The sequence below is a fragment of the Scyliorhinus canicula genome, chromosome 23 (assembly GCF_902713615.1).
Source record: "Scyliorhinus canicula chromosome 23, sScyCan1.1, whole genome shotgun sequence".
Taxonomy (NCBI): domain Eukaryota; kingdom Metazoa; phylum Chordata; class Chondrichthyes; order Carcharhiniformes; family Scyliorhinidae; genus Scyliorhinus; species Scyliorhinus canicula.
Genome location: NC_052168.1, coordinates 21030233 through 21053215, shown reverse-complemented (window position 1 = coordinate 21053215; position 22983 = coordinate 21030233). Strand labels below are relative to the sequence as shown.

General features: G+C 50.8%; 1 protein-coding gene across 2 annotated transcripts; it reads right to left on the bottom strand.

The window, feature by feature from the left end:
• Positions 1-377: 377 nt before the first annotated feature.
• LOC119956538 lies at positions 378-22627 on the bottom strand. Of its 2 annotated transcripts, XM_038783830.1 has the most exons (4): positions 22530-22627; positions 13796-13867; positions 4183-4377; positions 378-769 (listed from the first exon to the last, which is right to left on the bottom strand). In XM_038783830.1, exons 1-4 carry the CDS (start codon positions 22588-22590, stop codon positions 453-455), a joined length of 645 nt encoding a protein of 214 aa, XP_038639758.1. In that variant the 5' UTR covers positions 22591-22627; the 3' UTR covers positions 378-452. The 2 variants fall into 2 exon arrangements, with proteins under 2 accessions (XP_038639758.1, XP_038639760.1); XM_038783832.1 differs by lacking the exon at positions 13796-13867 and having other exon boundaries at positions 22530-22612.
• Between the last annotated feature and the right edge of the window lie 356 nt (positions 22628-22983).

The following is a 22983-nucleotide window of genomic DNA, read 5'->3' as shown; positions in this document are numbered from 1 at the left end:
TGTCAAATCTTCATCCCATGGTGCCACAGTGCTGGCTACATATGTGACTCAGTAGTGGAATGTTGTGAATCTCAGCTACATCGAACCTTTAATTGTGACAGAGAACGTTATGTCAGCTTGGGGTGAGGGGGGGAGGGGTGCAGGGGGAGTGGTGTGGGGCTAAACGTTCACACAGATCCTTCCAATTGTGTGCGTTTGAGCTTTAGCGGGAGATCTGATGAAGCCACATTGAACTGTCAGCATCGACTGCATTCAGTTTGTCTCTTAGATTCCTCCCAGAATCCGCTGCCCAAGTTCTGACGGCCAATCAGGAGGTGAAATCTCCCCCACCGTCCCGTCCCCTGTTCCCACTGCCCCCCACCCCCATCCCGAGGGAATTTTGCTGTACAAAGTTACAATGTCTGGAGCTGTAGTGAAGCCTCTCCGAGAAGCCGTCTCTGCCAGTTTCTGCCTCAGTTGGAGGTTTGGATGGTTTTTGCTGTAACGAGTACAGTCGTTCCCAATTCAGTGGCTGGCAATGGGAAACCAGCAAACTCCCTTTCCTTGCTACACTTGTATTCAAGGATATGATTCTCGGCGCTGGCTTTGACAGTACACGCGTTGGGATGGTTTTCATTCCCAGTCTCAACCTTCATGATCACCGAATTCTTGAATATCCCGCTCAGTGCTTGAGAATTGCTGTTGTTCTTCTGGAATAAAACTCCATTGTTTCCCAAGTTGCATCCATTCAGTTTCTCAAACTCTTCTGGTGCCTCGACAGGATTCTTCACTTGAAAAAGAAGTAAAATGAAAAAAACATTGAGACAGTTGTTTGAATTTTGCTGAAAAGACACAGGTTGCTGAAGTTTTCCGTCTCACACTCAGCAGGACAAACACAAGAATACCGCATTTCAAACAATCGCAGCAATTTACATCACAGGGAAAAATAGGTGCTGATTGGTTGCCAATCAAATCCGATTGGCCAGGATGTTGCCATGGAGAAAATGGGTGAAATTCTTTGCCTTGTGATGTGAACCGCAATCGTGCGTCCGGCTAAAATTCAGGTGCGTGCCTGGCACTGATTCGAGCACCATAGAACATACAATGCAGAAGGAGGCCATTCGGCCCATCGAGTCCGCACCCACCCTCTTAATCCCTCACTTCCACCCTATCCCTGCAACCCAGTAACCCCTCCTAACCTTTTTCGCCACTAAGGGCAATTTATCATGGCCAATCCACCTAACCGGGTGGGCTGGCATCGGGGTGGGCTCTGGGGGTGGGCTGTGGGCGTGGGCTGTGGGGGTGGGCTGATGACGGGGTGGGCTGTGGGCGTGGGCTGTGGGGGTGGGCTGTGGGGTGGGCTGATGTTGGGGTGGGCGGCGGTTGTGGGGGTTTTTCGTTGATAGTTTGTGGTGGATTAGGAATTATCAGAGAATCATAGAATTTACAGCGGAGAAAGAGGCCATTCGGCCCATCGAGTCTGCACCTGCTCTTGGAGAGAGCACCCTACCCAAGCTCACACCTCCACCCTGTCCCCGTAACCCAGTAACCCCACAGAACTAAGAAGCACTGAGGAGCAAATTTGCAATGGCCAATCTACCTAACCTGCACGTCTTTGGATTGTTTGGGGGTAGGGGGTTTGTTGGTGGGGGTGGGGTGTGGGGGTTTGGTGATGGGGGTATGATGGGGGTGGGGGTTTGGGGTGGGTTGGGTGAGGGGGTAATGGGGGGGTTGGGGATGGGTGTTGGGGATTGGTGTTTGAGGGGCTGGGAATTGGGGCTTTGAGGGGGGTTTGGGGAGTTGGGGGTTTGAGGGAGTTTTTGGGGTGGGGGTTTGGCGATGGAGGTATGAGGGCTTGGGTGTGGGGCTTTGGAGGGGTTGGGGGTGGGTGTTTGAGGGGGCTGGCTTTGAGGGGGGTTAGGGGAGTTGGCGGTTTGTGGGGGTTTGGGGGTGGGGGTAGGGTGTGGAGGTATGGGGGTTGGGTACGGGGGTATGGGGGGTTGGGTGTGGGGCTTTGGGGGGTTGGGTGTGGGGCTTTGGGGGGTTGGGTGTGGGTCTTTGGGGGGTTGGGTGTGGGGGTATGTGGGGTTGGGTGTGGGGCTTTGGGGGGTTGGGTACGGGGGTATGGGGTGGTTGGGTGTGGGGCTTTGGGGGGTTGGGTGTGGCGGTATGGGGGGGTTGGGTACGGGGGTATGGGGTGGTTGGGTGTGGGGCTTTGAGGGGTTGGGTGTGGGGGTATCGGGGGTTGGGTACGGGGGTATGGGGTGGTTGGGTGTGGGGGTATGCGGGGTTGTGTACGGGGGTATGGGGTGGTTGCATGTGGGTCTTTGGGGGGTTGGGTGTGGGGGTATGGGGGGTTGGGTGTGGGTCTTTGGGGGGTTGGGTGTGGGGGTATGGGGTGGTTGGGTGTGGGTCTTTGGGGGGTTGGGTGTGGGGTATGGGGGGTTGGGTGTGGGTCTTTGGGGGGTTGGGTGTGGGGGTATGGGGGGGTGTGGGGCTTTGGGGTGTTGGGTGTGGGGGTATGGGGGGGTTGGGTGTGGGGCTTTGGGGGAGTTGGGTGTGGAGGTATGGGGGGTTGGGTGCGGGGGTATGGGGGGGTTGGGGGTGGGTGTTTGAGGGGGCTGGGGGCTTTGAGGGGGGTTAGGGGAGTTGGGGATTTTGGGGGTGGGGGTAGGGTGTGGGGGTATGGGGGGTTGGGTGTGGGGGTATGGGGTGGTTGGGTGTGGGGCTTTGGGGAGTTGGGTGCAGGGGTATGGGGGAGTTGGGGGTGGGGCTTTGGGGAGTTGGGTGTGGGGGTATGGGGGAGTTGGGGGTGGGGCTTTGGGGAGTTGGGTGTGGGGGTATGGGGGAGTTGGGGGTGGGGCTTTGGGGAGTTGGGTGCAGGGGTATGGGGGAGTTGGGGGTGGGGCTTTGGGGAGTTGGGTGTGGGGGTATGGGGGAGTTGGGGGTGGGGCTTTGGGGAGTTGGGTGTGGGGGTATGGGGGAGTTGGGGGTGGGGCTTTGGGGAGTTGGGTGTGGGGGTATGGGGGAGTTGGGGGTGGGGCTTTGGGGAGTTGGGTGTGGGGGTATGGGGGAGTTGGGGGTGGGGCTTTGGGGAGTTGGGTGTGGGGGTATGGGGGAGTTGGGGGTGGGGCTTTGGGGAGTTGGGTGTGGGGGTATGGGGGAGTTGGGGGTGGGGCTTTGGGGAGTTGGGTGCGGGGGTATGGGGGAGGGGCTTTGGGGAGTTGGGTGTGGGGGTATGGGGGTGGGGCTTTGGGGAGTTGGGTGCGGGGGTATGGGGGTGGGGCTTTGGGGAGTTGGGTGTGGGGCTTTGGGGGAGTTGGGGGTGGGGGTATGGGGGGGGGGTTGGAGGAGGGGCTTTGGGTGGTTGGGGGTGGGGCTTTGTGGGGTTGGGGTGGGTGTTTGAGGGGGGTTTGGAGAGTTTGGGGTTTGAGGGGGGATTGTGGGGGCTTTGGGGGTGGGGGTAAGGTGTGGAGGTATGGGAGGGTTGGGGGTGGGGCTTTGGGGAGTTGGGTGTGGGGGTATGGGGGTGGGGCTTTGGGGAGTTGGGTGTGGGGGTATGGGGGTGGGGCTTTGGGGAGTTGGGTGTGGGGCTTTGGGGGAGTTGGGGGTGGGGCTTTGGGGGGTTGGGGTGGGTGTTTGAGGGGGCTGGGGGCGGGGGTAGGATGTGGAGGTATGGGGGGTTGGGTGCGGGGGTATGGGGTGGTTGGGTGTAGGGCTTTGGGGAGTTGGGTGTGGGGGTATGGGGGTGGGGCTTTGGGGAGTTGGGGGTGGGTGTTTGAGGGGGCTGGGGGCTTTGAGGCGGGTTAGGGGAGTTGGGGGCTTGTGGGGGTTTTGGGGGTGAGGTTTGGTGATGGGGTGGTTGGGTGTGGGGCTTTGGGGGGTTGGGGTGGGTGTCTGAGGGGACTGGGGGCTTTGAGGCGGGTTAGGGGAGTTGGGGGTTTTGGGGGTGGGGGTAGGGTGTGGAGGTATGGGAGGTTAGATGCGGGGGTATGGGGGGTTGGGTGCGGGGGTATGGGGTGGTTGGGTGTAGGGCTTTGGGGGGTTGGGGTGGGTGTTTGAGGGGGCTGGGGGCTTTGAGGGGAGGTTTGGGGGGCAGGTTTGGGGAAGGGAGGTTTGGGATGCCGGGGAATTCGGCGGCCGGTGGGGGAGGGTCGGAGAATCCCGCACCCAAATTTCTGATCAATAATTCATTCTTCTTACCCTTTCTGCATGCTGCTTTGTGTCGCTGGATGCAGATTGCGATGAAGACGATGACGATTACCATGACAACGAAGGCAGTAGCTGCGATCGCAATGTATATTTTCAAGAGGTGGCTGTGGTTCATGCCTGGCATGGGCATTGTCAACTCAATCTTTGTTGTCAAAGTCTGTGGACTGGTCACTTCTTCGAATGGAACTGGAAGAAAGTAACACTGACAGTTACAATTGCAGGGCGAGGAATAGCGAGGGTGTTGGGGGGGGGGGGTTTGAGAAAGAGATTGCTCGGATTTCCCTAGTCACCACATTCCATCAGACCATAAGACATAGGAGCAGAACTAGGCCACTCAGCCCATCGAGTCTGCTCCGCCATTCGATCATGGCTGATATGTTTCTCAATCCCCATTCTCCTGCCTTCTCCCCATAACCCCTGATCCCCTTATTAATCAAGAACCTATCTATCTCTGTGACGCACTATCAATTCCCACAAAGACGAGAGGAGTGGAATAATCGAGGCTTTATTGAGCAAAGATGTTGTGCCTCCTGTAGCTGGAACCAGAATGGCTGCAGCACCGGCGGGCACACACATTTATACTCCGCCTACTGGGCGGAGCCAGCAGGCAGGGATTTGCCCATGTACTTCTATTATACGAGCCTTTCTGTAATACATGTAATACTGCTAGTGGTGACTATCACACTCTGTCTTAAAGACACTCAGTGATTTGGCCTCCACAGCCTTCTGTGGCAAAGAGTTCCGCAGATTCACCACCCTCTGGCTGAAGAAATTCCTCCTCATCTCTGTTTTAATGGATCGTCCCTTTAGTCTGAGATTGTGTCCTCTGCTCGTTTTTCCTACAAGTGGAAACATTCTCTCCATGTCCACTCTATCCAGGCCTCTCAGTATCTGTAAGTTTCAATAAGATCCCCCCTCATCCTTCTAAACTCCAACGAGTACAGACCCAGAGTCCTCAACTGTTCCTCATACGACGCCTGTTCGGGTACACTGAATGAAAATTCAGAATGTCCAATTCACCTAACAAGCAAGTCTTTTAGGGCTTGTGGGATGAAACCGGAGCACCTGGAGGAAACCCACGCAGACACGGGGAGAACGTGCAAACTCCGCACAGTGACTCGAGGCCGGAATTGAACCTGAGACCCTGGAGCTGTGAAGCAGCAGTGCTAACCACTGTGCCACCCTCGTACCCCTAACTACAGCCAAGCATGATTACAGAATAATACAGCACAGAAGAGGCCCTTCGGCCCATCTAGTCTGCACCGATGCATCAAATACACCTGACCTGCCGACATAATCCCATTCGCCAGCACTTGGCCCATAGCCTGGAATGTTATGACGTGCCAAGTGCTCATCCAGGTACTTTTTAAAGGATGTGAGGCAACCCGCCTCTACCCCCCTCCCAGGCAGCGCGTCCCAGACCCTCACCACCCTCTGGGTAAAAAAGGTTTATTCTCAAATCCCCTCTCCTGCCCACCACCTTGAACTTGTGTCCCCCTCGTAACTGACCCTTCAACTGAGGGGAACGGCTGCTCCCTATCCACCCTGTCCATGCCCCTCACAATCTTGTCCACCTCGATCAAGTCACCCCTCAGTCTTCTCTGCTCCAGTGAAAACAGCCCAAGTCTATCCAACCTCTCTTCATAACTTAAATGTTCCACCCTGTCATAATATACACCAGTATATTTAGAATTTAGAATTTAGAACAGTACAGCACAGAACAGGCCCTTCGGCCCTCGATGTTGTGCCGAGCAATGATCACCCCACTCAAACTCACGTATCCATCCTATACTCGCAACCCAACAACTCCCCCTTAACCTTACTTTTTAGGACACTACGGGCAATTTAGCAATCCCCCCATTAACCTTACACTACGGGCAATTTAGCATGGCCAATCCACCTAACCCGCACATCTTTGGACTGTGGGAGGAAACCGGAGCACCCGGAGGAAACCCACGCACACACGGGGAGGACGTGCAGACTCCGCACAGACAGTGACCCAGCCGGGAATCGAACCTGGGACCCTGGAGCTGTGAAGCATTGATGCTAACCACCATGCTACCGTGAGGCCCCTATATGATGGTGCAGACACACACACTGATTGACACACAGCAAGGCCAATCAACACGCACAACACCAGCCAATCACCAGTTAGAGCACACTCACTATAAAGACAGAGGGCATCAGTTTTCCCGCTCATTCGGGATGCAGCCTCTCAGAAGGACAGAGCTTACAGCTTGCAGCACAGATCGTCACCATGTGCTGAGAGCATAGACTGGTCAGGATAGGCATAGGTCTTTAGTTCAATCTAACATAGTGTCGATCCACAGTGAAAGTACGTTCAACAGTTTCTAGCTTAATAAAATAGTGTTGTACTATTTCAAGTGTTGGTGGCCTGTATGTGTTACTGCTGAGGTAAACGCAGTCTCCACGGATCCAGAGTACCCAACACATCACACCCCAGGCAACATCCTGGTGAATCTCCTCTGCACCCTCTCCAGTGCAATCACACCCTTCCTATAATCTATGCTGCAAGACCTCAAAAAACACCAACAAGTTTGTCAAACATGAGTTCTCTTTTATAACTCCGTGCTGACTTTGTGAAATTTTACAATTATATTCATAGTGTCCAGCTCTCACACCCTTTACAATAGATTCTCGGGGCTTCTCGACTGTTGACATTGACTAACAGGTCAATGTTAGTTACTAGTGGAGTTACATTTTCTACTTCACAGTCGGCAGGAACCTTGCCACAATCGGCAGAATTTGATTCATGGAATTTACAGTGCAGAAGGAGGCCATTCGGCCCATCGAGTCTGCACCGGCTCTTGGAAAGAGCACCCTACTCAAGGTCCACACCTCCACCCTATCCCCATAACCCAGTAACCCCACCCAACACTAAGGGTAATTTTGGACACTACGGGCAATTTAGCCTGGCCAATCCATCTAACCTGCACATCTTTGGACTGTGGGAGGAAACCGGAGCACCCGGAGGAAACCCACGCGCACACGGGGAGGATGTGTAGACTCCGCACAGACAGTGACCCAAGCCAGAATCGAACCTGGGACCCTGGAGCTGTGAAGCGATTGTGCTATCCACAATGCAACCGTGCTGCCCTAAATTTGGAACGCTGACCACCGTGGCAATCACCATCTCTGTAGCCAACTCTTTAAACACTCTGGGACATAGCTCCTCCTGCTCAGGGAACTTATTGACCTACGACCCAGTTAACTCTTTCCTAAACATTTCTTTCAGTTCCTCAGTTGCGGAAGTTCCTCGGTTGCTGAGTATTTCTGGCAGATTTATTGTATCTTACTGTAAAGACAGACGTATAATTTCCCTGTTCTCCTTCATAATTGCTCCTGCCTCCATTTGTAACGGGTTCACATCTGTCCATGATAATCTTTTCCAATTCGCCTATCGAAAGAGGTTTCTAAAGAAAACATTTTTATTGATGTCTGGAGTTATAAATACAGAAAAACGAAAGAGGAAACTGAGTTTCGCTGTAACAGGCTCTGCAGCACCAGCAATAATCGCCACAAAATAGGAACAGCAAGACTTGAGCCTCTCACTGTCACCGTGACTGCGGCTCCAATGCTACTTCATATTGACATTGATACATTAGTGTTTGGCTTTGTCGGGGTTCAGCTGGGGCTCCTGTCACATGCCGATGGGGATGCCCCCAGATTTACCCTTCTAAATACAGTAGTTGGGGTCTTTCCCCTTGCTCGCCAGTAAATTCCGTTCCGCTGGTGGCGGAGGGTGGGGGGAGAGGGAGAGGTTTCCCCCCTTGAGCTTGATTTTTCGAGGGAGGGTGGGTCCGTTCATTCCCTCGGTTCCTCCCCGTATGGGGAAGGCCTGTGCACCCTCTGGTGAGTGGCCTTCTTCCCCATTCTTTCCCTGTTCCTCATGAGTTCCCCTCCCTCTGGGCGGCTTTCCAGTGCCCCCCTCACCACCTTTTTCTGCCACCCTTCCCTCCCTACCCTAGCTAGCTATCCCCTCCTCACCCCCCTACCCCTCGCCCTGTGCCCCCACAGTCCCTCCGTTGGCCGCTGGTTGCAAAAGGTATATAGATATAGAACAGTACAGGCCCTTCGGCCCTCAATGTTGTGCCAAGCCATGATCACCCTACTCAAACCCACGTATCCACCCTATACCCGTAACCCAACAACCCCCCCTTAACCTTACTTTTATTAGGACACTACGGGCAATTTAGCATGGCCAATCCACCTAACCCGCACATCTTTGGACTGTGGGAGGAAACCGGAGCACCCGGAGGAAACCCACGCACACAGGGGGAGGACGTGCAGACTCCACACAGACAGTGACCCAGCCGGGAATCGAACCTGGGACCCTGGAGCTGTGAAGCATTGATGCTAACCACCATGCTACCCTGCTGCCGTGAAGAGGCTGAATAAACATGCCCCGTCAGCCGTCGAATCTCCCCCCCACACCATCTTATTTAAAATGTTATCTTTTCCAGCCTCAGGAATTCGGGCAGATGTGAGAGCCATTGCGAGGACCCGGGGTGGCGCTGCCCACTTCCACCCTCCTGGTGATGGGTGAGGCGAAGGTCAGGGCGTCCGTCCCCTTCCCTGTCCAGTGCTCTGGATACACAGCCACCCCGAACACCACCACAGACGGGCATCGCACCATCTCAGATTCACAGAATAATACAGCGCAGGAGAGCCCCCTTCGGCCCATCGAATCTGCACTCAACCATGAGAAACACCTAGAATTCAGCAAAGAAGGACGAAGGGGTTGATGGAGGCGGGGAAAGTACAGTACGAAGGGAAGCTTGCAGGGAACATGAAGACTGACACTAAGAGTTTCTACAGATATGTGAGGAGAAAGCGATTGGTAAAGAGAAATGTAGGCCCCCTACAGACAGAAACAGGTGAATGTATAGAACAAAGAACAAAGAAAATTACAGCACAGGAACAGGCCCTTCAGCCCTCCCAGCCTGCGCCGATCCAGATCTTTTATCTAAACCTGTCTCCTATTTTCCAAGGTCTACTTCCCTCTGTTCCCGCCCATTCATATACCTGTCTAGATGCGTCTTAAATGATGCTATCGTGCCGGCCTCTACCACCGCAGCTGGCAAAGCGTTCCAAGCACCCACCACCCTCTGCGTAAAAAACTTTCCACGCACATCTCCCTTAAACTTTCCCCCTCTCACCTTGAAATCGTGACCCCTTGTAATTGACACCGCCACTCTTGGAAAAAGCTTGTTGCTATCCACCCTGTCCATACCGCTCATAATTTTGTAGACCTCAATCAGGTCCCCCCTCAACCGCCATCTTTCCAACGAAAACAATCTTAATCTACTCAACCTTTCTTCATAGCTAGTACCCTCCATACCAGGCAACATCCTGGTGAACCTCCTCTGCACCCTCTCCAAGGCATCCACATCCTTCTGATAATGTGGCGACCAGAACTGCACGCAGTATTCCAAATGTGGCCTAACCAAAGTCCTATACAACTGTAACATGACCTGCCAACTCTTGTACTCAATACCCCGTCCGATGAAGGCAAGCATGCTGTATGCCTTCTTGACCACTCTATCAACCTGCGTTGCCACCTTCAGGGTACAATGGACCTGAACTCCCAGATCTCTCTGCACATCAATTTTCACCAAGACCCTTCCATTGACCATATAGTCCGCTCTTGAATTTGATCTTCCAAAATGCATCACCTCGCATTTGCCTGAATTGAACTCCATCTGCCATTTCTCTGCCGAACTCTGTAATCTATCTATATTTTGTTGTATTCTATGACAGACCTCCTTGCTATCTGCAACTCCACCAATCTTAGTATCATCTGCAAACTTGCTAATCAGACCACCTATACCTTCCTCCAGGTCATTTATGTAGATCACAAACATCAGTGGTCCGAGCACGGATCCCTGTGGAACACCACTAGTCACCCTTCTCCATTTTGAGACACTCCCTTCCACCACTACTCTCTGTCTCCTGTTGCCCAGCCAGTTCTTTATCCATCTAGATAGTACACCCTGAACCCCATACGACTTCACATTTTCCATCAACCTGCCATGGGAAACTTTATCAAACGCTTTACTGAAGTCCATGTATACGACATCTACAGCCCTTCCGTCATCAATTAACTTTGTCACTTCCTCAAAGAATTCTATTAGGTTTGTAAGACATGACCTTCCCTGCACAAAACCATGCTGCCTATCACTGATAAGTCTATTTTCTTCCAGATGTGAATAGATCCTATCCCTCAGTATCTTCTCCAACAGTTTGCCTACCACTGACGTCAAGCTCACAGGTCTATAATTTCCTGGATTATGGCTGCTACCCTTCTTAAACAAAGGGACAACATTAGCAATTCTCCAGTCCTCCGGGACCTCACCCCCGTACTCAAGGATGCTGCAAAGATATCTGTTAAGGCCCCAGCTATTTCGACCCTCGCTTCCCTCAGTAACCTGGGATAGATCCCATCCGGTCCTGGTGACTTGTCCACCTTAATGTCTTTCAGAATACCCAAAACTTCCCCCTTCCGTATGACAACTTGACCGAGGGTATTTAAACATCCATCCCTAGTCTCAACATCCACTTTGTCCCTCTCCTTTGTGAATACCGATGCAAAGTACTCATTAAGAATCTCACCCATTTCCTTTGAGTCCATGCATAAATTCCCTCTTTTGTCTTTAAGTGGGCCAATCCTTTCTCTAGTTACCCTCTTGCTCCTTACATACGAATAAAATGCTTTGGGATTTTCCTTAACCCTGTTAGCCAAAGATATTTCATGACTCTTTATTGCGCGTTTGAGATTCGTCCTACTTTCCCGATATTTCTCCAAAGCTTCATCAGTTTTGAGTTGCCTCGATAATAAGGGACAAAGAAATGGCTGAGCAATTAAATACATACTTTGGTTCTGTCTTCACAAATGAGGACACAGATCAGATCCCAGAAATGTTGGAGAATGAAAGGTTTAGTGAGAGGGAAGAACGGAGGGAGATCAACATTATCATAGATTATCATAGAATTTACAGTGCAGAAGGAGGCCATTCGGTTCATAGAGTCTGCACCGGCTCTTGGAAAGAGCACCCTACCCAATGTCAACACCTCCACCTTATCCCCGTAACCCAGTAACCCCACACAACACTAAGGGCAATTTTGGACACTAAGGGCAATTTATCATGGCCAATCCACCTAACCTGCACATCTTTGGACTGTGGGAGGAAACCGGAGCACCCGGAGGAAACCCACGCACATACGGGGAGGATGTGCAAATTCCGCACAGTGACCCAAGCCGGAATCGAACCTGTGACCCTGGAGCTGTGAAGCAATTGTGCTATCCACAATGCTACCGTGAAGCCCCAGCAGTAGAGAAATGATGCTGGGAAAATTGATGGGATTGAAGGTGGATAAATCCCCAGGGCCTGAGAATCTGCATCCCAGAGTGCTTAAGGAGGTGGCTCGGGAAATAGTGGATGCATTGGTGGTCATCTTCCGGGATTCTATAGACTCTGGAACTGTCCCTGCAGATTGGAGGGTAGCTCACATCACTCCGATATTCAAAAAGGGAGGTAGAGAGAAAGCAGGGAATTATAGACTAGTAAGCCTAACATCGGTAATGGGGAAAATGCTGGAATCCATTATCAAAGACTTTATAGCGGAACATATAGAAAGCAGTGGCAGGATCAGTCAGAGTCAGCATGGATTTATTTGGACTTTCAGAAGGCGTTTGACAAAGTCCAGCCTAAGAGGTTATTGTGCAAGATTAAAGTGCATGGGATTGGGGGAAATGTATTGAGGTGGATAGAAAACTAGTTGGCAGAGAGGAAACAAAGAGTAGGGATTAATGGGTCCTTTTCAACTAGGCAGGCAGTAACCAGTGGGGTACCACAGGGATCGGTGCTGGGACCCCAGCTAGTCACAATATATATTAATGATTTGGATGAGGGAACAAAATGTAACATCTCAAAGTTTGCAGATGATACCAAGTTGGCCGGGAGGTTGAATTGCGACGAGGATGCAGGGATCCTACAGCAAGATCTGGACAGGTTGTGCGAGTGGGCAAACCAATGGCAGATGCAGTATAATTTGGATAAGTGTGAGATTATTCACTTTGGAAGCAAAAACAGGAAGGCAGATTACTACCTGAATGGTCGTACATTGGCAGCGGGGAGTGTGCAGCGTGACCTGGGGGTCCTTGTGCACCAGTCGCTGAAGGTAAGCATGCAGGTGCAGCAGGCGGTAAAGAAGGCTAATGGTATGTTGGCCTTCATTGCGAGAGGTTTCGAGTTTAGAAGCAGGGATGTGTTGCTGCAATTGTACAGGGCCTTGGTGAGGCCACACCTGGAGTATTGTGTGCAGTTTTGGTCTCCTTCTCTGAGGAAGGATGTCCTTGTTCTCGAGGGAGAGCAGCGAAGGTTTACCAGACTGATTCCAGGGATGGCGGGACTGTCATATGAGGAGAGATTGACTAGGTTAGGATTGTTCTCGCTGGAGTTCAGAAGAATGAAGGGGGGATCTCATAGAGACTTATAAAATTCCAACAGGACTGGATAGGGTAGATGCAGGGAACATAGAACATACAGTGCAGAAGGAGGCTATTCGGCCCATTGAGTCTGCACCAACTCACTTAAGCCTTCACTTCCACTCTATCCCCGTAACCCAACAACCCTTCCTAACCTTTCTGGTTACTAAAGGCAATTTATCACGACCAATCCACCTAACCTGCACATCTTTGGACTGTGGGAGGAAACCGGAGCACCCGGAGGAAACCCACGCACACGCGGGGAGAACGTGCAAACTCCGCACAGACAGTGACCCAGCCGGGAATCAAACCTGGGACCCTGCCGCTGTGAAGCCACAGTGCTATCCACTTGTGCTACCGTGCCACCCAATATAGATGTTGCCAATGATGGGTGTGTCCAGAACCAGGGGTCACAGCCTGAGGATTCAGGGTTAACCATTTCGGACAGAGATAAGGAGACATTTCTTCACACAAAGAGTGGTGAGCCTGTGGAATTCATTACCACAGGAAGTAGTGGATGCTAAAACTTTGAATATATTCAAGAGGCGGCTGGATATAGCACTTGGGGAGAATGGGATCAAAGGCTATGGGGAGAAAGCAGGATTAGGCTATTGAGTTGGATGATCAGCCATGATCGTGACGAATGGTGGAGCAGGTTCGAAGGGCCAAAAGGCCTCCTTCTGCTCCTATCTTCTATGTATTTGTGTGCCTGACCTGCCCACCTAATTACATCCTTCCTATAATGTGGCGACCAGTATTGCACTCAGTACTGAAACTTTGGCCTCACCAAAAGTTCTATACAACTCCAACATGACATCACTGCTTTTGTAATCTACGTCTCGATTGATAAAGGCAAGTGAACCACCTGCCTTTTCAATGCCCTATTAACCTGTCCTTCTACCTTCAGTGATCTATGGACAAACACACCAAGGTTCCTTTGATCCGCGGATATTCCGAGGTCTCAGGCCATTTCATTGAATATTTCCTCATCACATTACTCCTTCCAAAGTGTATCTCCTCTAACTTTTCAGGGTTAAATTCCATCTGCCACTTTTTTGCCCATTTGACCATCCCGTCTATATCTTCCATACCTACCGGTTCCATTACTGTGCTCGTCGCCGTACGTGAGACCGTCCTGTTCATTAAAATGGCCACGCTCCCCTTGTCCTAGTGTCAAAAAATGAGTGGAACGTTAATCCTACCAAGCCCTTTCCTTACTCGCTGTCAGACTGTCTTTTCCCTCAGGTGTGTTTCCTGTCAGAGGACTACATCTGCCCTGAGACTCCTGGGATGGGTGAGGCCTCTGCATCTCTTCACCGTCCCACACTTTCCATGTAGCTACCCAGATGGTGGTGGAGGGGGATTTGGGGTGGGGGGGGGGGTTTCCCGACGTCCTGTGGGGTTAACAATACTCACCTTGTGGGCCCGGCCCTGTCCGATCGAGCCTACCCTCACTCTCGGCCTGTTCAAAATGGCCACCATCTGCTTCCTCTTTTCCTTCATCTCCACCTGTTGTCTGTTGCAGCCAGCGCTCTACCCTCCTCCCTCTTCCTTCTCCCCCCCCCCTGTTTTCTCTGTGCTTTGCCCTCTTGGTACCCCTTCCCTTGGATTTATCCCCCCCCTCTTTGCAACCCTGCCACCCCCTTCTTTTGTCCTTTGTTTCCCCTGAATTCCTTTCCCCTGGTATGTGACCCCCACGGCAGGGTATGTATGCTAAACCGCGTTTTGTTTTTGTATCGGGCAGATTTGGCGCAGTTAAATTTGGCCCAGAGCTTGGCCGGGTCTGATCCGATGTCGTGGTACAAACGGGAACTTCCTTCCCGTTTGCATCCTCTCGCGCCTTCCCCCCACCTCAGGATCTGCTCTTTGTCCTGATATTTGTGGAACTTTACAATTATTTCCCGTGGCTCTTTCCCCGGCTCTGGGGCACTGCTGAAGTGACCTTTGGGCATGGACCGCCTCTGGGGTCTTGGCAAAGCCCTGCTCGCTGACCAGTTTCCCGAGCATCGCCGATACGTATTCCGTGGGGTCCCTCCCCTCCATACCTTCCGGCAGCCCCACGATTTATAGGTTTTGGCATCGAGACAGCACTGTGGCTTCACAGCTCCAGGGTCCCAGGTTCGATTCCGGCTTGGGTCACTGTCTGTGCGGAGTCTGCACATCCTCCCCGTGTGTGCGTGGGTTTCCTCCGGGTGCTCCGGTTTCCTCCCACAGTCCAAAGATGTGCAGGTTAGGTGGATTGGCCGTGATAAATTGCCCTGTGTCCAAAATTGCCCTTAGTGTTGGGTGGGGTTACTGGGTTACGGGGATAGGGTGGAGGTGTTGACCTTTGGTAGGGTGCTCTTTCCAAAGCCGGGGCAGACTCGATGAGCCGAATGGCCTCCTTCGGCACTGTAAATTCTATGATCTAATTCTGTGATCTATGAGACATGTTCTCATGGTCATCAATTTTTTCTTTGAAGCCCTTTCGGGTCCAGATAAGGCTTGCTACCTCGGCTTCAAGAGCTGCGATCCGGTCCCTTTGGTCCGTAGTGGCCTTCTCGAGGTCTCTCGCTGTCGATCCCTGGGCCGCAAGCCTCCCCTCCATTTTGGCCATCGTCTCCCTCATGGGGGCCCTGGCCACCTCCACTGCTGTCTCAATGGCTCCCAGGGGAAGTTGCAATTTTAACCAAAGCAGCAGCGGGGGACCATGCCTTGTGAACTCTGGAATCCCTTTCCTAAACTTTCCTACGCTCTATCGCTCTCTCTCGCCCTTTACCAATCTCCTTGAAACCGACTTCCTCGACCAGCTTATTTGGCCTAATACCCCCTTGTGTTCTCAGTGTGGAAGGTCAGACACATGTTAAGCACCGTGTAACTTTTCATTACATTACAGATGGTGTGTGAATGAATATCATTGCCGTTGAGATTGATTGAAGGGAACATAGAAGACAATGGGTGGCCCGTTCAATATTGGCTTACGCTAAAATGACTCCTAACATTTACTTACACATGACAAGATTAAATGCTTTTGTCATTTATTTTAAAGAGCCCAATTCTTTTTTTCCCCCAATTAAGGGGCAATTTAGCGAGGCAAATCACCTACCATAGAACATAGAACATAGAACAGTACAGCACAGAACAGGCCCTTCGGCCCTCAATGTTGTGCCGAGTCATGATCACCCTACTCAAACCCACGTATCCACCCTATACCAGTAACCCAACAACTCCCCCCTTAACCTTACTTTTTAGGACACTACGGGCAATTTAGCATGGCCAATCCACCTAACCCGCACATCTTTGGACTGTGGGAGGAAACCGGAGCACCCGGAGGAAACCCACGCACACACGGGGAGGATGGGCAGACTCCACACAGACAGTGACCCAGCCGGGAATCGAACCTGGGACCCTGGAGCTGTGAAGCATTTATGCTAACCACCATGCTGCCCACAAACCCTGCACATCTTTGCGTTGTGGGGGTGAGACCCACGCAGACATGGGGGTCACTGTCCGTACGGAGTCTCCACTTTCTCCCCGTGTCTGCGTGGGTTTCCTCCGGGCGCTCCGGTTTAGATGGGTTTGATGGATTGGCCATGATAAATTGTCCTTTAGTTGGGGTTACTGAGTTACGGGGACAGGGCAGAGGTGTAGCTGTAGGGTGCTCTTTCAAGGGCTGGTGTAGACTCGAGGGGCCGAAGGACCACCTTCTGAACTGTAAATTCTCTGATTCTATGAATCTATGAAGTGCAAACTCCACACAGACAGTGACCCGGGGCTGGGATCGAACCCGGGTCCTCAGTGCCGTGAGGCAACAGTGCTAACCACTGTGCCACCGTGCTGCCCCATCAATATTAAATGTTTTATTATAACGGGGTGAAGGATTACAGGTGAAATCTGGCAGGTACAATTCCAAGGACCCAGGTCTCGGCACACTGTGCATTGAAGGCTTCCTCTATCCATAAATATCCTCCACCTTTAGCCTCGACACTACATCGTAACTCTGAAAGAACTACGAGAGGTAAACATTGGATCCTCGTGCTGTAGTAAGCTGCATCAGAGGACACCACATCCTCTGCCATCTCACTCTTCACCGCAGCTCCTATCTGTCATTTGATCTCAGTATGATGGAGCCGCAGGTTAACCAAGCTCCTCACCATTTCACATCTTCAAGACGCAGGTGTACGGCACAGCCGCTCACTCGTTGAATGGAAATGTTTCTGCTCTTTTACTATCCCCCCCGTGTGAGAGCTCACTGGCCTCCTCCGCTGAGCTATGTGACGCCGACAACCGCCCTCACATTCTCCATCCACAATCAGCCTCCTGAAACTTTCTATGGAAAATGGTGCAGCCCCGAAAAGGCTGTGGCTTCTGTTTATCTTCAGAGGCACAGGACACTAACAGCTCACCAATATCACTCAGGCAGGTTTGATAAGCGAGAGAAATGACTCTCTGGGTGAGGTTGCGAGGGTGGGGGGAGGGGGGGGGGGTGAGGAAACTCGATGGGCTGGTTACTGGAAAGGAAACCAGATGATGTAAGAGCCGTGAGTCTCGCAGCCCACAGAGTGTAGTCGCCCACCCTTGTGATGTTCCCCGTTCTCAAGTCTACAGCGTCAGCCATGAGCCAGTGATGTGGAGATGCCGGCGTTGGACTGGGGTGGGCACAATGGGAAGTCTTACAACACCATGTTAAAGTCCAAGTTTTGTTTCGAACCACTAGCTTTAGGAGCACGGCTCCTTCCTCAGGTGAATGAAAAGGGGGGTTCCACAAACAAAGTCAAAGATGCAAGATGATACTTTGAATGCGAGACCTTGCAGGCAATTAAGTCTTTACAGGTCCAGACAGTGCGCCCCAGTGGGTCACACTCTCACCTTCTGAATCAGGAGGTAGTGGGGAGAGAGCAAGAGGCACGGGAATGAAATCAGATGTGATGACAATTCTGATCACCACACTACTGGAAGGATGTGGAGGTTTTGGAGAGAATACAGAAGGGGTTTACCAGGATGTTTCCCGGTATGGAGGACATTAGCTTATGAGGGGAAGAGATAGAGTGGACAGGATAAAGTGTTTCGCTTAGTGGAGAATTCTAGAACCAGGGGACACAGATTCAAGATAAATGGCAGAAGGTGTAGAGGGGACATGAGGAAGAACTTTTTTACGCAGAGGGTAGTGGGAGTCTGGAATTCGCTGCCCGAGTTGGTGGTGGATGCAGAGACCCTAAACTCTTTAAAAAGTACCTGGATCTGCAACTTAAGTGCTCTAAGCTACAGGGCTGGATCGGGTACAGGGAGGTGGGATTAGAAAGGGCACCTGGGTGTCCTTGGGCTGGCATGGACAAGATGGGCCGAATGGGCTCACGGAACAAAGAAACGTACAGCATAGGAACAGGCCCTTCGGCCCTCCAAGCCTGTGCCGACCATGCTGGTCATTTCATGCTAGACCATTTCTAAACTAAAATATTCTCCACTTCCGGGGTCCGTATCCCTCTATTCCCATCCTGTTCATGTATTTGTCAAGATGCCCCTTAAACGTCACTATCGTCCCTGCTTCCACCACCTCCTCCGGCAGCGAGTTCCAGGCACCCACTACCCTCTGTGTAAAAACACTTGCCTCGTACATCTCCTCTAAACCTTGCCCCTCGCATCTTAAACCTATGCCCCCGAGTAATTGACCCCTCTACCCTGGGAAAAAGCCTCTGACTATCCACTCTGTCTATGTCACTCACTATTTGGTAGACCTCTATCAGGTCGCCCCTCAACCTCCGTTGTTTCAGTGAGAACAACCTCTTCTCATGGCTAATGCCCTCCATACCAGGCAACATCCGGGTAAACCTCTTCTGCACCCTCTCCAAAGCCTCCTTCTGTGCTGTAACTTTTTGATGGTTCTAAGGTTGTCCAGTTATTGCTGAACAAAATAAGGATAAATATATCCATATAAAATGGTGAATAGACAGGAGACAACAGCAATGACTCTGCAACAGGAAAGTCAAGGCTGGATAGCTCTGAAGTGAGTGCGGCTGAGGTTGGATTAGAACAAAATCTGTAGATGCTGGAACTTGAAAATTAAAACCAGAAAATTCTGGAAGGCACTCAGCAGGGCTGATAGCATCTGTCGGGAGAGAAACAGAATGAATGCTTCAAGTGCAATAATATTCCGGAGTGAGTTTAGAGTATGAACTCTGAGTTGGAGAGCAGTGTGGAGGGCCAGTGATTGGAGAGACTGTTTGAAGGGTAGAGGGTGTGGGTGTGCAGGCGTTTATGTGCAAACACATGGCCAGGGGAATGGATAGTGGGGTAGACACGGCAGGAAGTCACCACATATTCAGACAGGAGAACAAAATGAAGTTGGGTCCATGAGGGAAATAATAAAACCAGAACACCAGTTGGACAGTCAGAATCTCAGCAGCAGGACACACCCTCACACTCAAACTCATACTTACACTCACACTCATTCACACTCACACTTACACTCACACTCACACTCATTCACTTACACTCACGCTCATTCACACTCACATGTACACTCACACTCATTCACACTTGCACTTACACTCACACTCACACTCATTCACACACACACTCATTCACATACACACTTACACACACACACTCATTCACACACACACTCACACTCATTCACACACTCATACACACCCATTCACCATCACACTCATTAACACTCACACTCATTCACATTCACACTCATGCACATGCATACTTACACTCAGTCACACGCACTGACGCACACAAACGCACACACACTCATGCTCATTCACACACTCACACACACCCATTCACCCTCACACTCATTAACGCTCACACTCATTCACATTCACACTCATGCACATGCACACTTACACTCAGTCACACACACTGATGCACACAAACGCACACACACTCATGCTCATTCACACACTCATACACACCCATTCACCCTCACACTGATTCACCCTCACATTCATTCACACTTACACTCACACTCATTCACACACATCTTCAAACTCATTCACACACACCCTCACACTCATTTGCACACACCCTCACACACGCATTCACACACACTCACACACGTTCATACTCATGCTCATTCACACACACACACACACACACATTCACCCTCTCACACACATTCACACACACATTCACACACACACATTCACCCTCACACTCACACACAATCACATTCACGCTCATGCACACACTCACACACACACACATTCATTCACACACTCGCTAATACACATACTCAATTACACTCACATACCCACATACACACTCACTTATACACTCGGTCACGTGAGAGTACCTTTAAGAAATGGGTGTTTAAGAAATGTACCTTTAAGAAATGGGTGTTTATCAGTGATGTCAGAGTGTGGGTGGAGTTGGGCTGTCTGTCAGCTTTTTACTTTTGTTTTAGGCTGTTTGCTGCAGGGTGTGTTTTAGTTTCATTTTCAGAGCTGGATAGCTGCAGTCACAGCCAGAAGGGGTATTAGTCTCTCTCTGTAATCTAAAGACTGTAAATCGATCCTTTGGTGATTTAAAACTAATAACAGTAGTGACTTTAACCTGATGTGCTTCTGTTTAAAGGTTTTTTAAAAGGTCTTATAGATGTTAAAAGGACAGCTTAAGGATTACTTAATGTTGTGTTCTTTGGGGGTTGTATTTGAATTGATGGTTGCTAAAATGCTCACTATATGTTTTAAAAAGGTTAACTTGAGTTCATCGAATAAACATTGTTTTGCTTTAAAAAATACTTTTCCATTTCTGCTGTACCACACCTGCAGAGTGGGCCGTGTGCTCCCCATACCACAATCTAGTAAAAGCTGTGGGAAGGTGAACTCCATGATACACTTTGGGGTTCTCTAATCCCTGGCCCATAACAATTCTCTCACACACACTCACAAATACTCACTTTCACAAAGACATACACAATCAGGATCACAGAATCGCAGAATAATACAACACAGAAGAGGCCTTCGGCCCATCGAGTCTGCACTAACGCATGAAAAACACCTGACCTGCCGACCTAATCCCATTTACCAGCACTTGGCCCACAGCCTGGAATGTTGGGATGGGCCAAGTGCCCATCCAGGTAGTTATTAAAGGATGTGGTAGAACCCGCCTCTACCCCCCTCCCAGGCAGTGCGTTCCAGACCCTCACCACTCATAAAAAGGTTTTTCCTCAAATCCCCCCTAAACCTCCTGCCCCTCACCTTGAACTTGTGTCCCCCTCATAACTGACCCTTCAACTGAGGGGAACAGCTGCTCCCCATCCACCCTGTCCATATCCCTCATAACCTTGTCCACCTCGATCAGGTCGCCCCTCAGTCTCTGCTCCAGCAAAAAACAACCCAAGCCCATCCAACCTCTCTTCATAACTTCAATGTTCATCCCAGGTAACATCCTGGTGAATCTCCTCTGCACCCTTTCCAGTCCAATCACATCCTTCCTATAATGTGGGGCTAGAACTGCACACAGTGCTCCAGCTGTGACCTCACTCACTCACTCACTCACACTCGCACACTAAACTCACACTCTCCTCTCACTCACTCACTCACTCACACTCGCACACTAAACTCACACTCTCCTCTCACTCACTCACTCACACTCGCACACTAAACTCACACTCCTCTCACTCACTCACACTCATACACTAAACTCACACTCTCCTCTCACTCACTCACACTCATACACTAAACTCACACTCTCCTCTCACTCACTCACACTCATACACTAAACTCACACTCTCCACTCACTCACTCACTCACACTCGCACACTAACCTCACACTCTCCTCTCACTCACTCACACTCGCACACTAAACTCACACTCTCCTCTCACTCACTCACACTCATACACTAAACTCACACTCTCCTCTCACTCACTCACACTCATACACTAAACTCACACTCTCCACTCACTCACTCACTCACACTTGCACACTAAACTCACACTCTCCACTCACTCACTCACTCACACTCGCACACTAAACTCACACTCTCCTCTCACTCACAATCATACACTAAACTCACACTCTCCACTCACTCACTCACTCACACTCTCACACTAAACTCACACTCTCCTCTCACTCACTCACACTCGTACACTAAACTCACACTCTCCACTCACTCACTCACTCACACTAAACTCACACTCTCCTCTCACTCACTCACACTCGCACACTAAACTCACACTCTCCACTCACTCACTCACTCACACTCGCACACTAAACTCACACTCTCCTCTCACACACTCATACACTAAACTCACACTCTCCACTCACTCACTCACTCACACTCGCACACTAAACTCACACTCTCCTCTCACTCACACTCATACACTAAACTCACACTCTCCTCTCACTCACACTCATACACTAAACTCACACTCTCCTCTCACTCACACACTCATACACTAAACTCACACTCTCCTCTCAACTCACACTCTCCTCTCACTCACTCACACTCTCCTCTCACTCACTCACACTCATACACTAAACTCACACTCTCCTCTCACTCACTCACACTCATACACTAAGCTCACACTCTCCTCTCACTCACTCACACTCATACACTAAACTCACACTCTCCTCTCACTCACTCACACTCATACACTAAACTCACACTCTCCTCTCACTCACTCACTGTCTCCCACGCTCACTCTCACACAATCTCATATTGAGAAGGACGCACACTCTTACATTCACAAGAACACAGACAAACGCACACTCACACCCTCTCTCTCTCTCTCAAACACACTCACAGAATGTGTTTTCCAATAACATTTTTGGACAATAACAGATTCAATATGAATGGGAACATTTTTCAGATAATACACTGAAGCCCCTGCCCTACCTGTGTCCAAGGGAATACAATCCATACTGAGCCCGTCCATGTAATAGTCATCTGGACACATTGCCTCCTTGGTAAAGCAGCTAGTACTCAGGGCAAACCTCGAGCGCTGCTCTTTAACCCTGTGAGCAGGAAGTCCCCAAATCAGTGACTCACCCAGACTCAATCTTCACTCCCACAACTGGCAACTATCAGCTGCCACAGTGATTGGTGAACCCAGGCCAGACACGGGGGGGGGGGGGGGGGGGGGGGGGGGAATTAATTTGAAATATTAAAAAACCAGTCACTACCAAAATTAGCATTAATATAGCATCTTTAGTATATCTCATCAGATACTGATCAGAGGGCAGCACGGTAGCATTGTGGATAGCACAATCGCTTCACAGCTCCAGGGTCCCAGGTTCGATTCCCGGCTGGGTCGCTGTCTGTGTGGAGTCTGCACATCCTCCCCGTGTGG

What these genes read in the sequence shown, in the direction of transcription:
- LOC119956538 (XM_038783830.1), bottom strand. Translation starts at nt 22,590, where the DNA reads ATGTGTCCAGATGACTATTACATGGACGGGCTCAGTATGGATTGTATT. An exon ending in CGAGCACAGTAATGGAACCG is followed by an intron (nt 4,378 to 13,795) that starts GTAGGTATGGAA and finishes ACTTTCTTCCAG; the next exon opens with TTCCATTCGAAGAAGTGACC. An exon ending in CAAAGCAGCATGCAGAAAGG is followed by an intron (nt 770 to 4,182) that starts GTAAGAAGAATG and finishes TTCTTTTTCAAG; the next exon opens with TGAAGAATCCTGTCGAGGCA.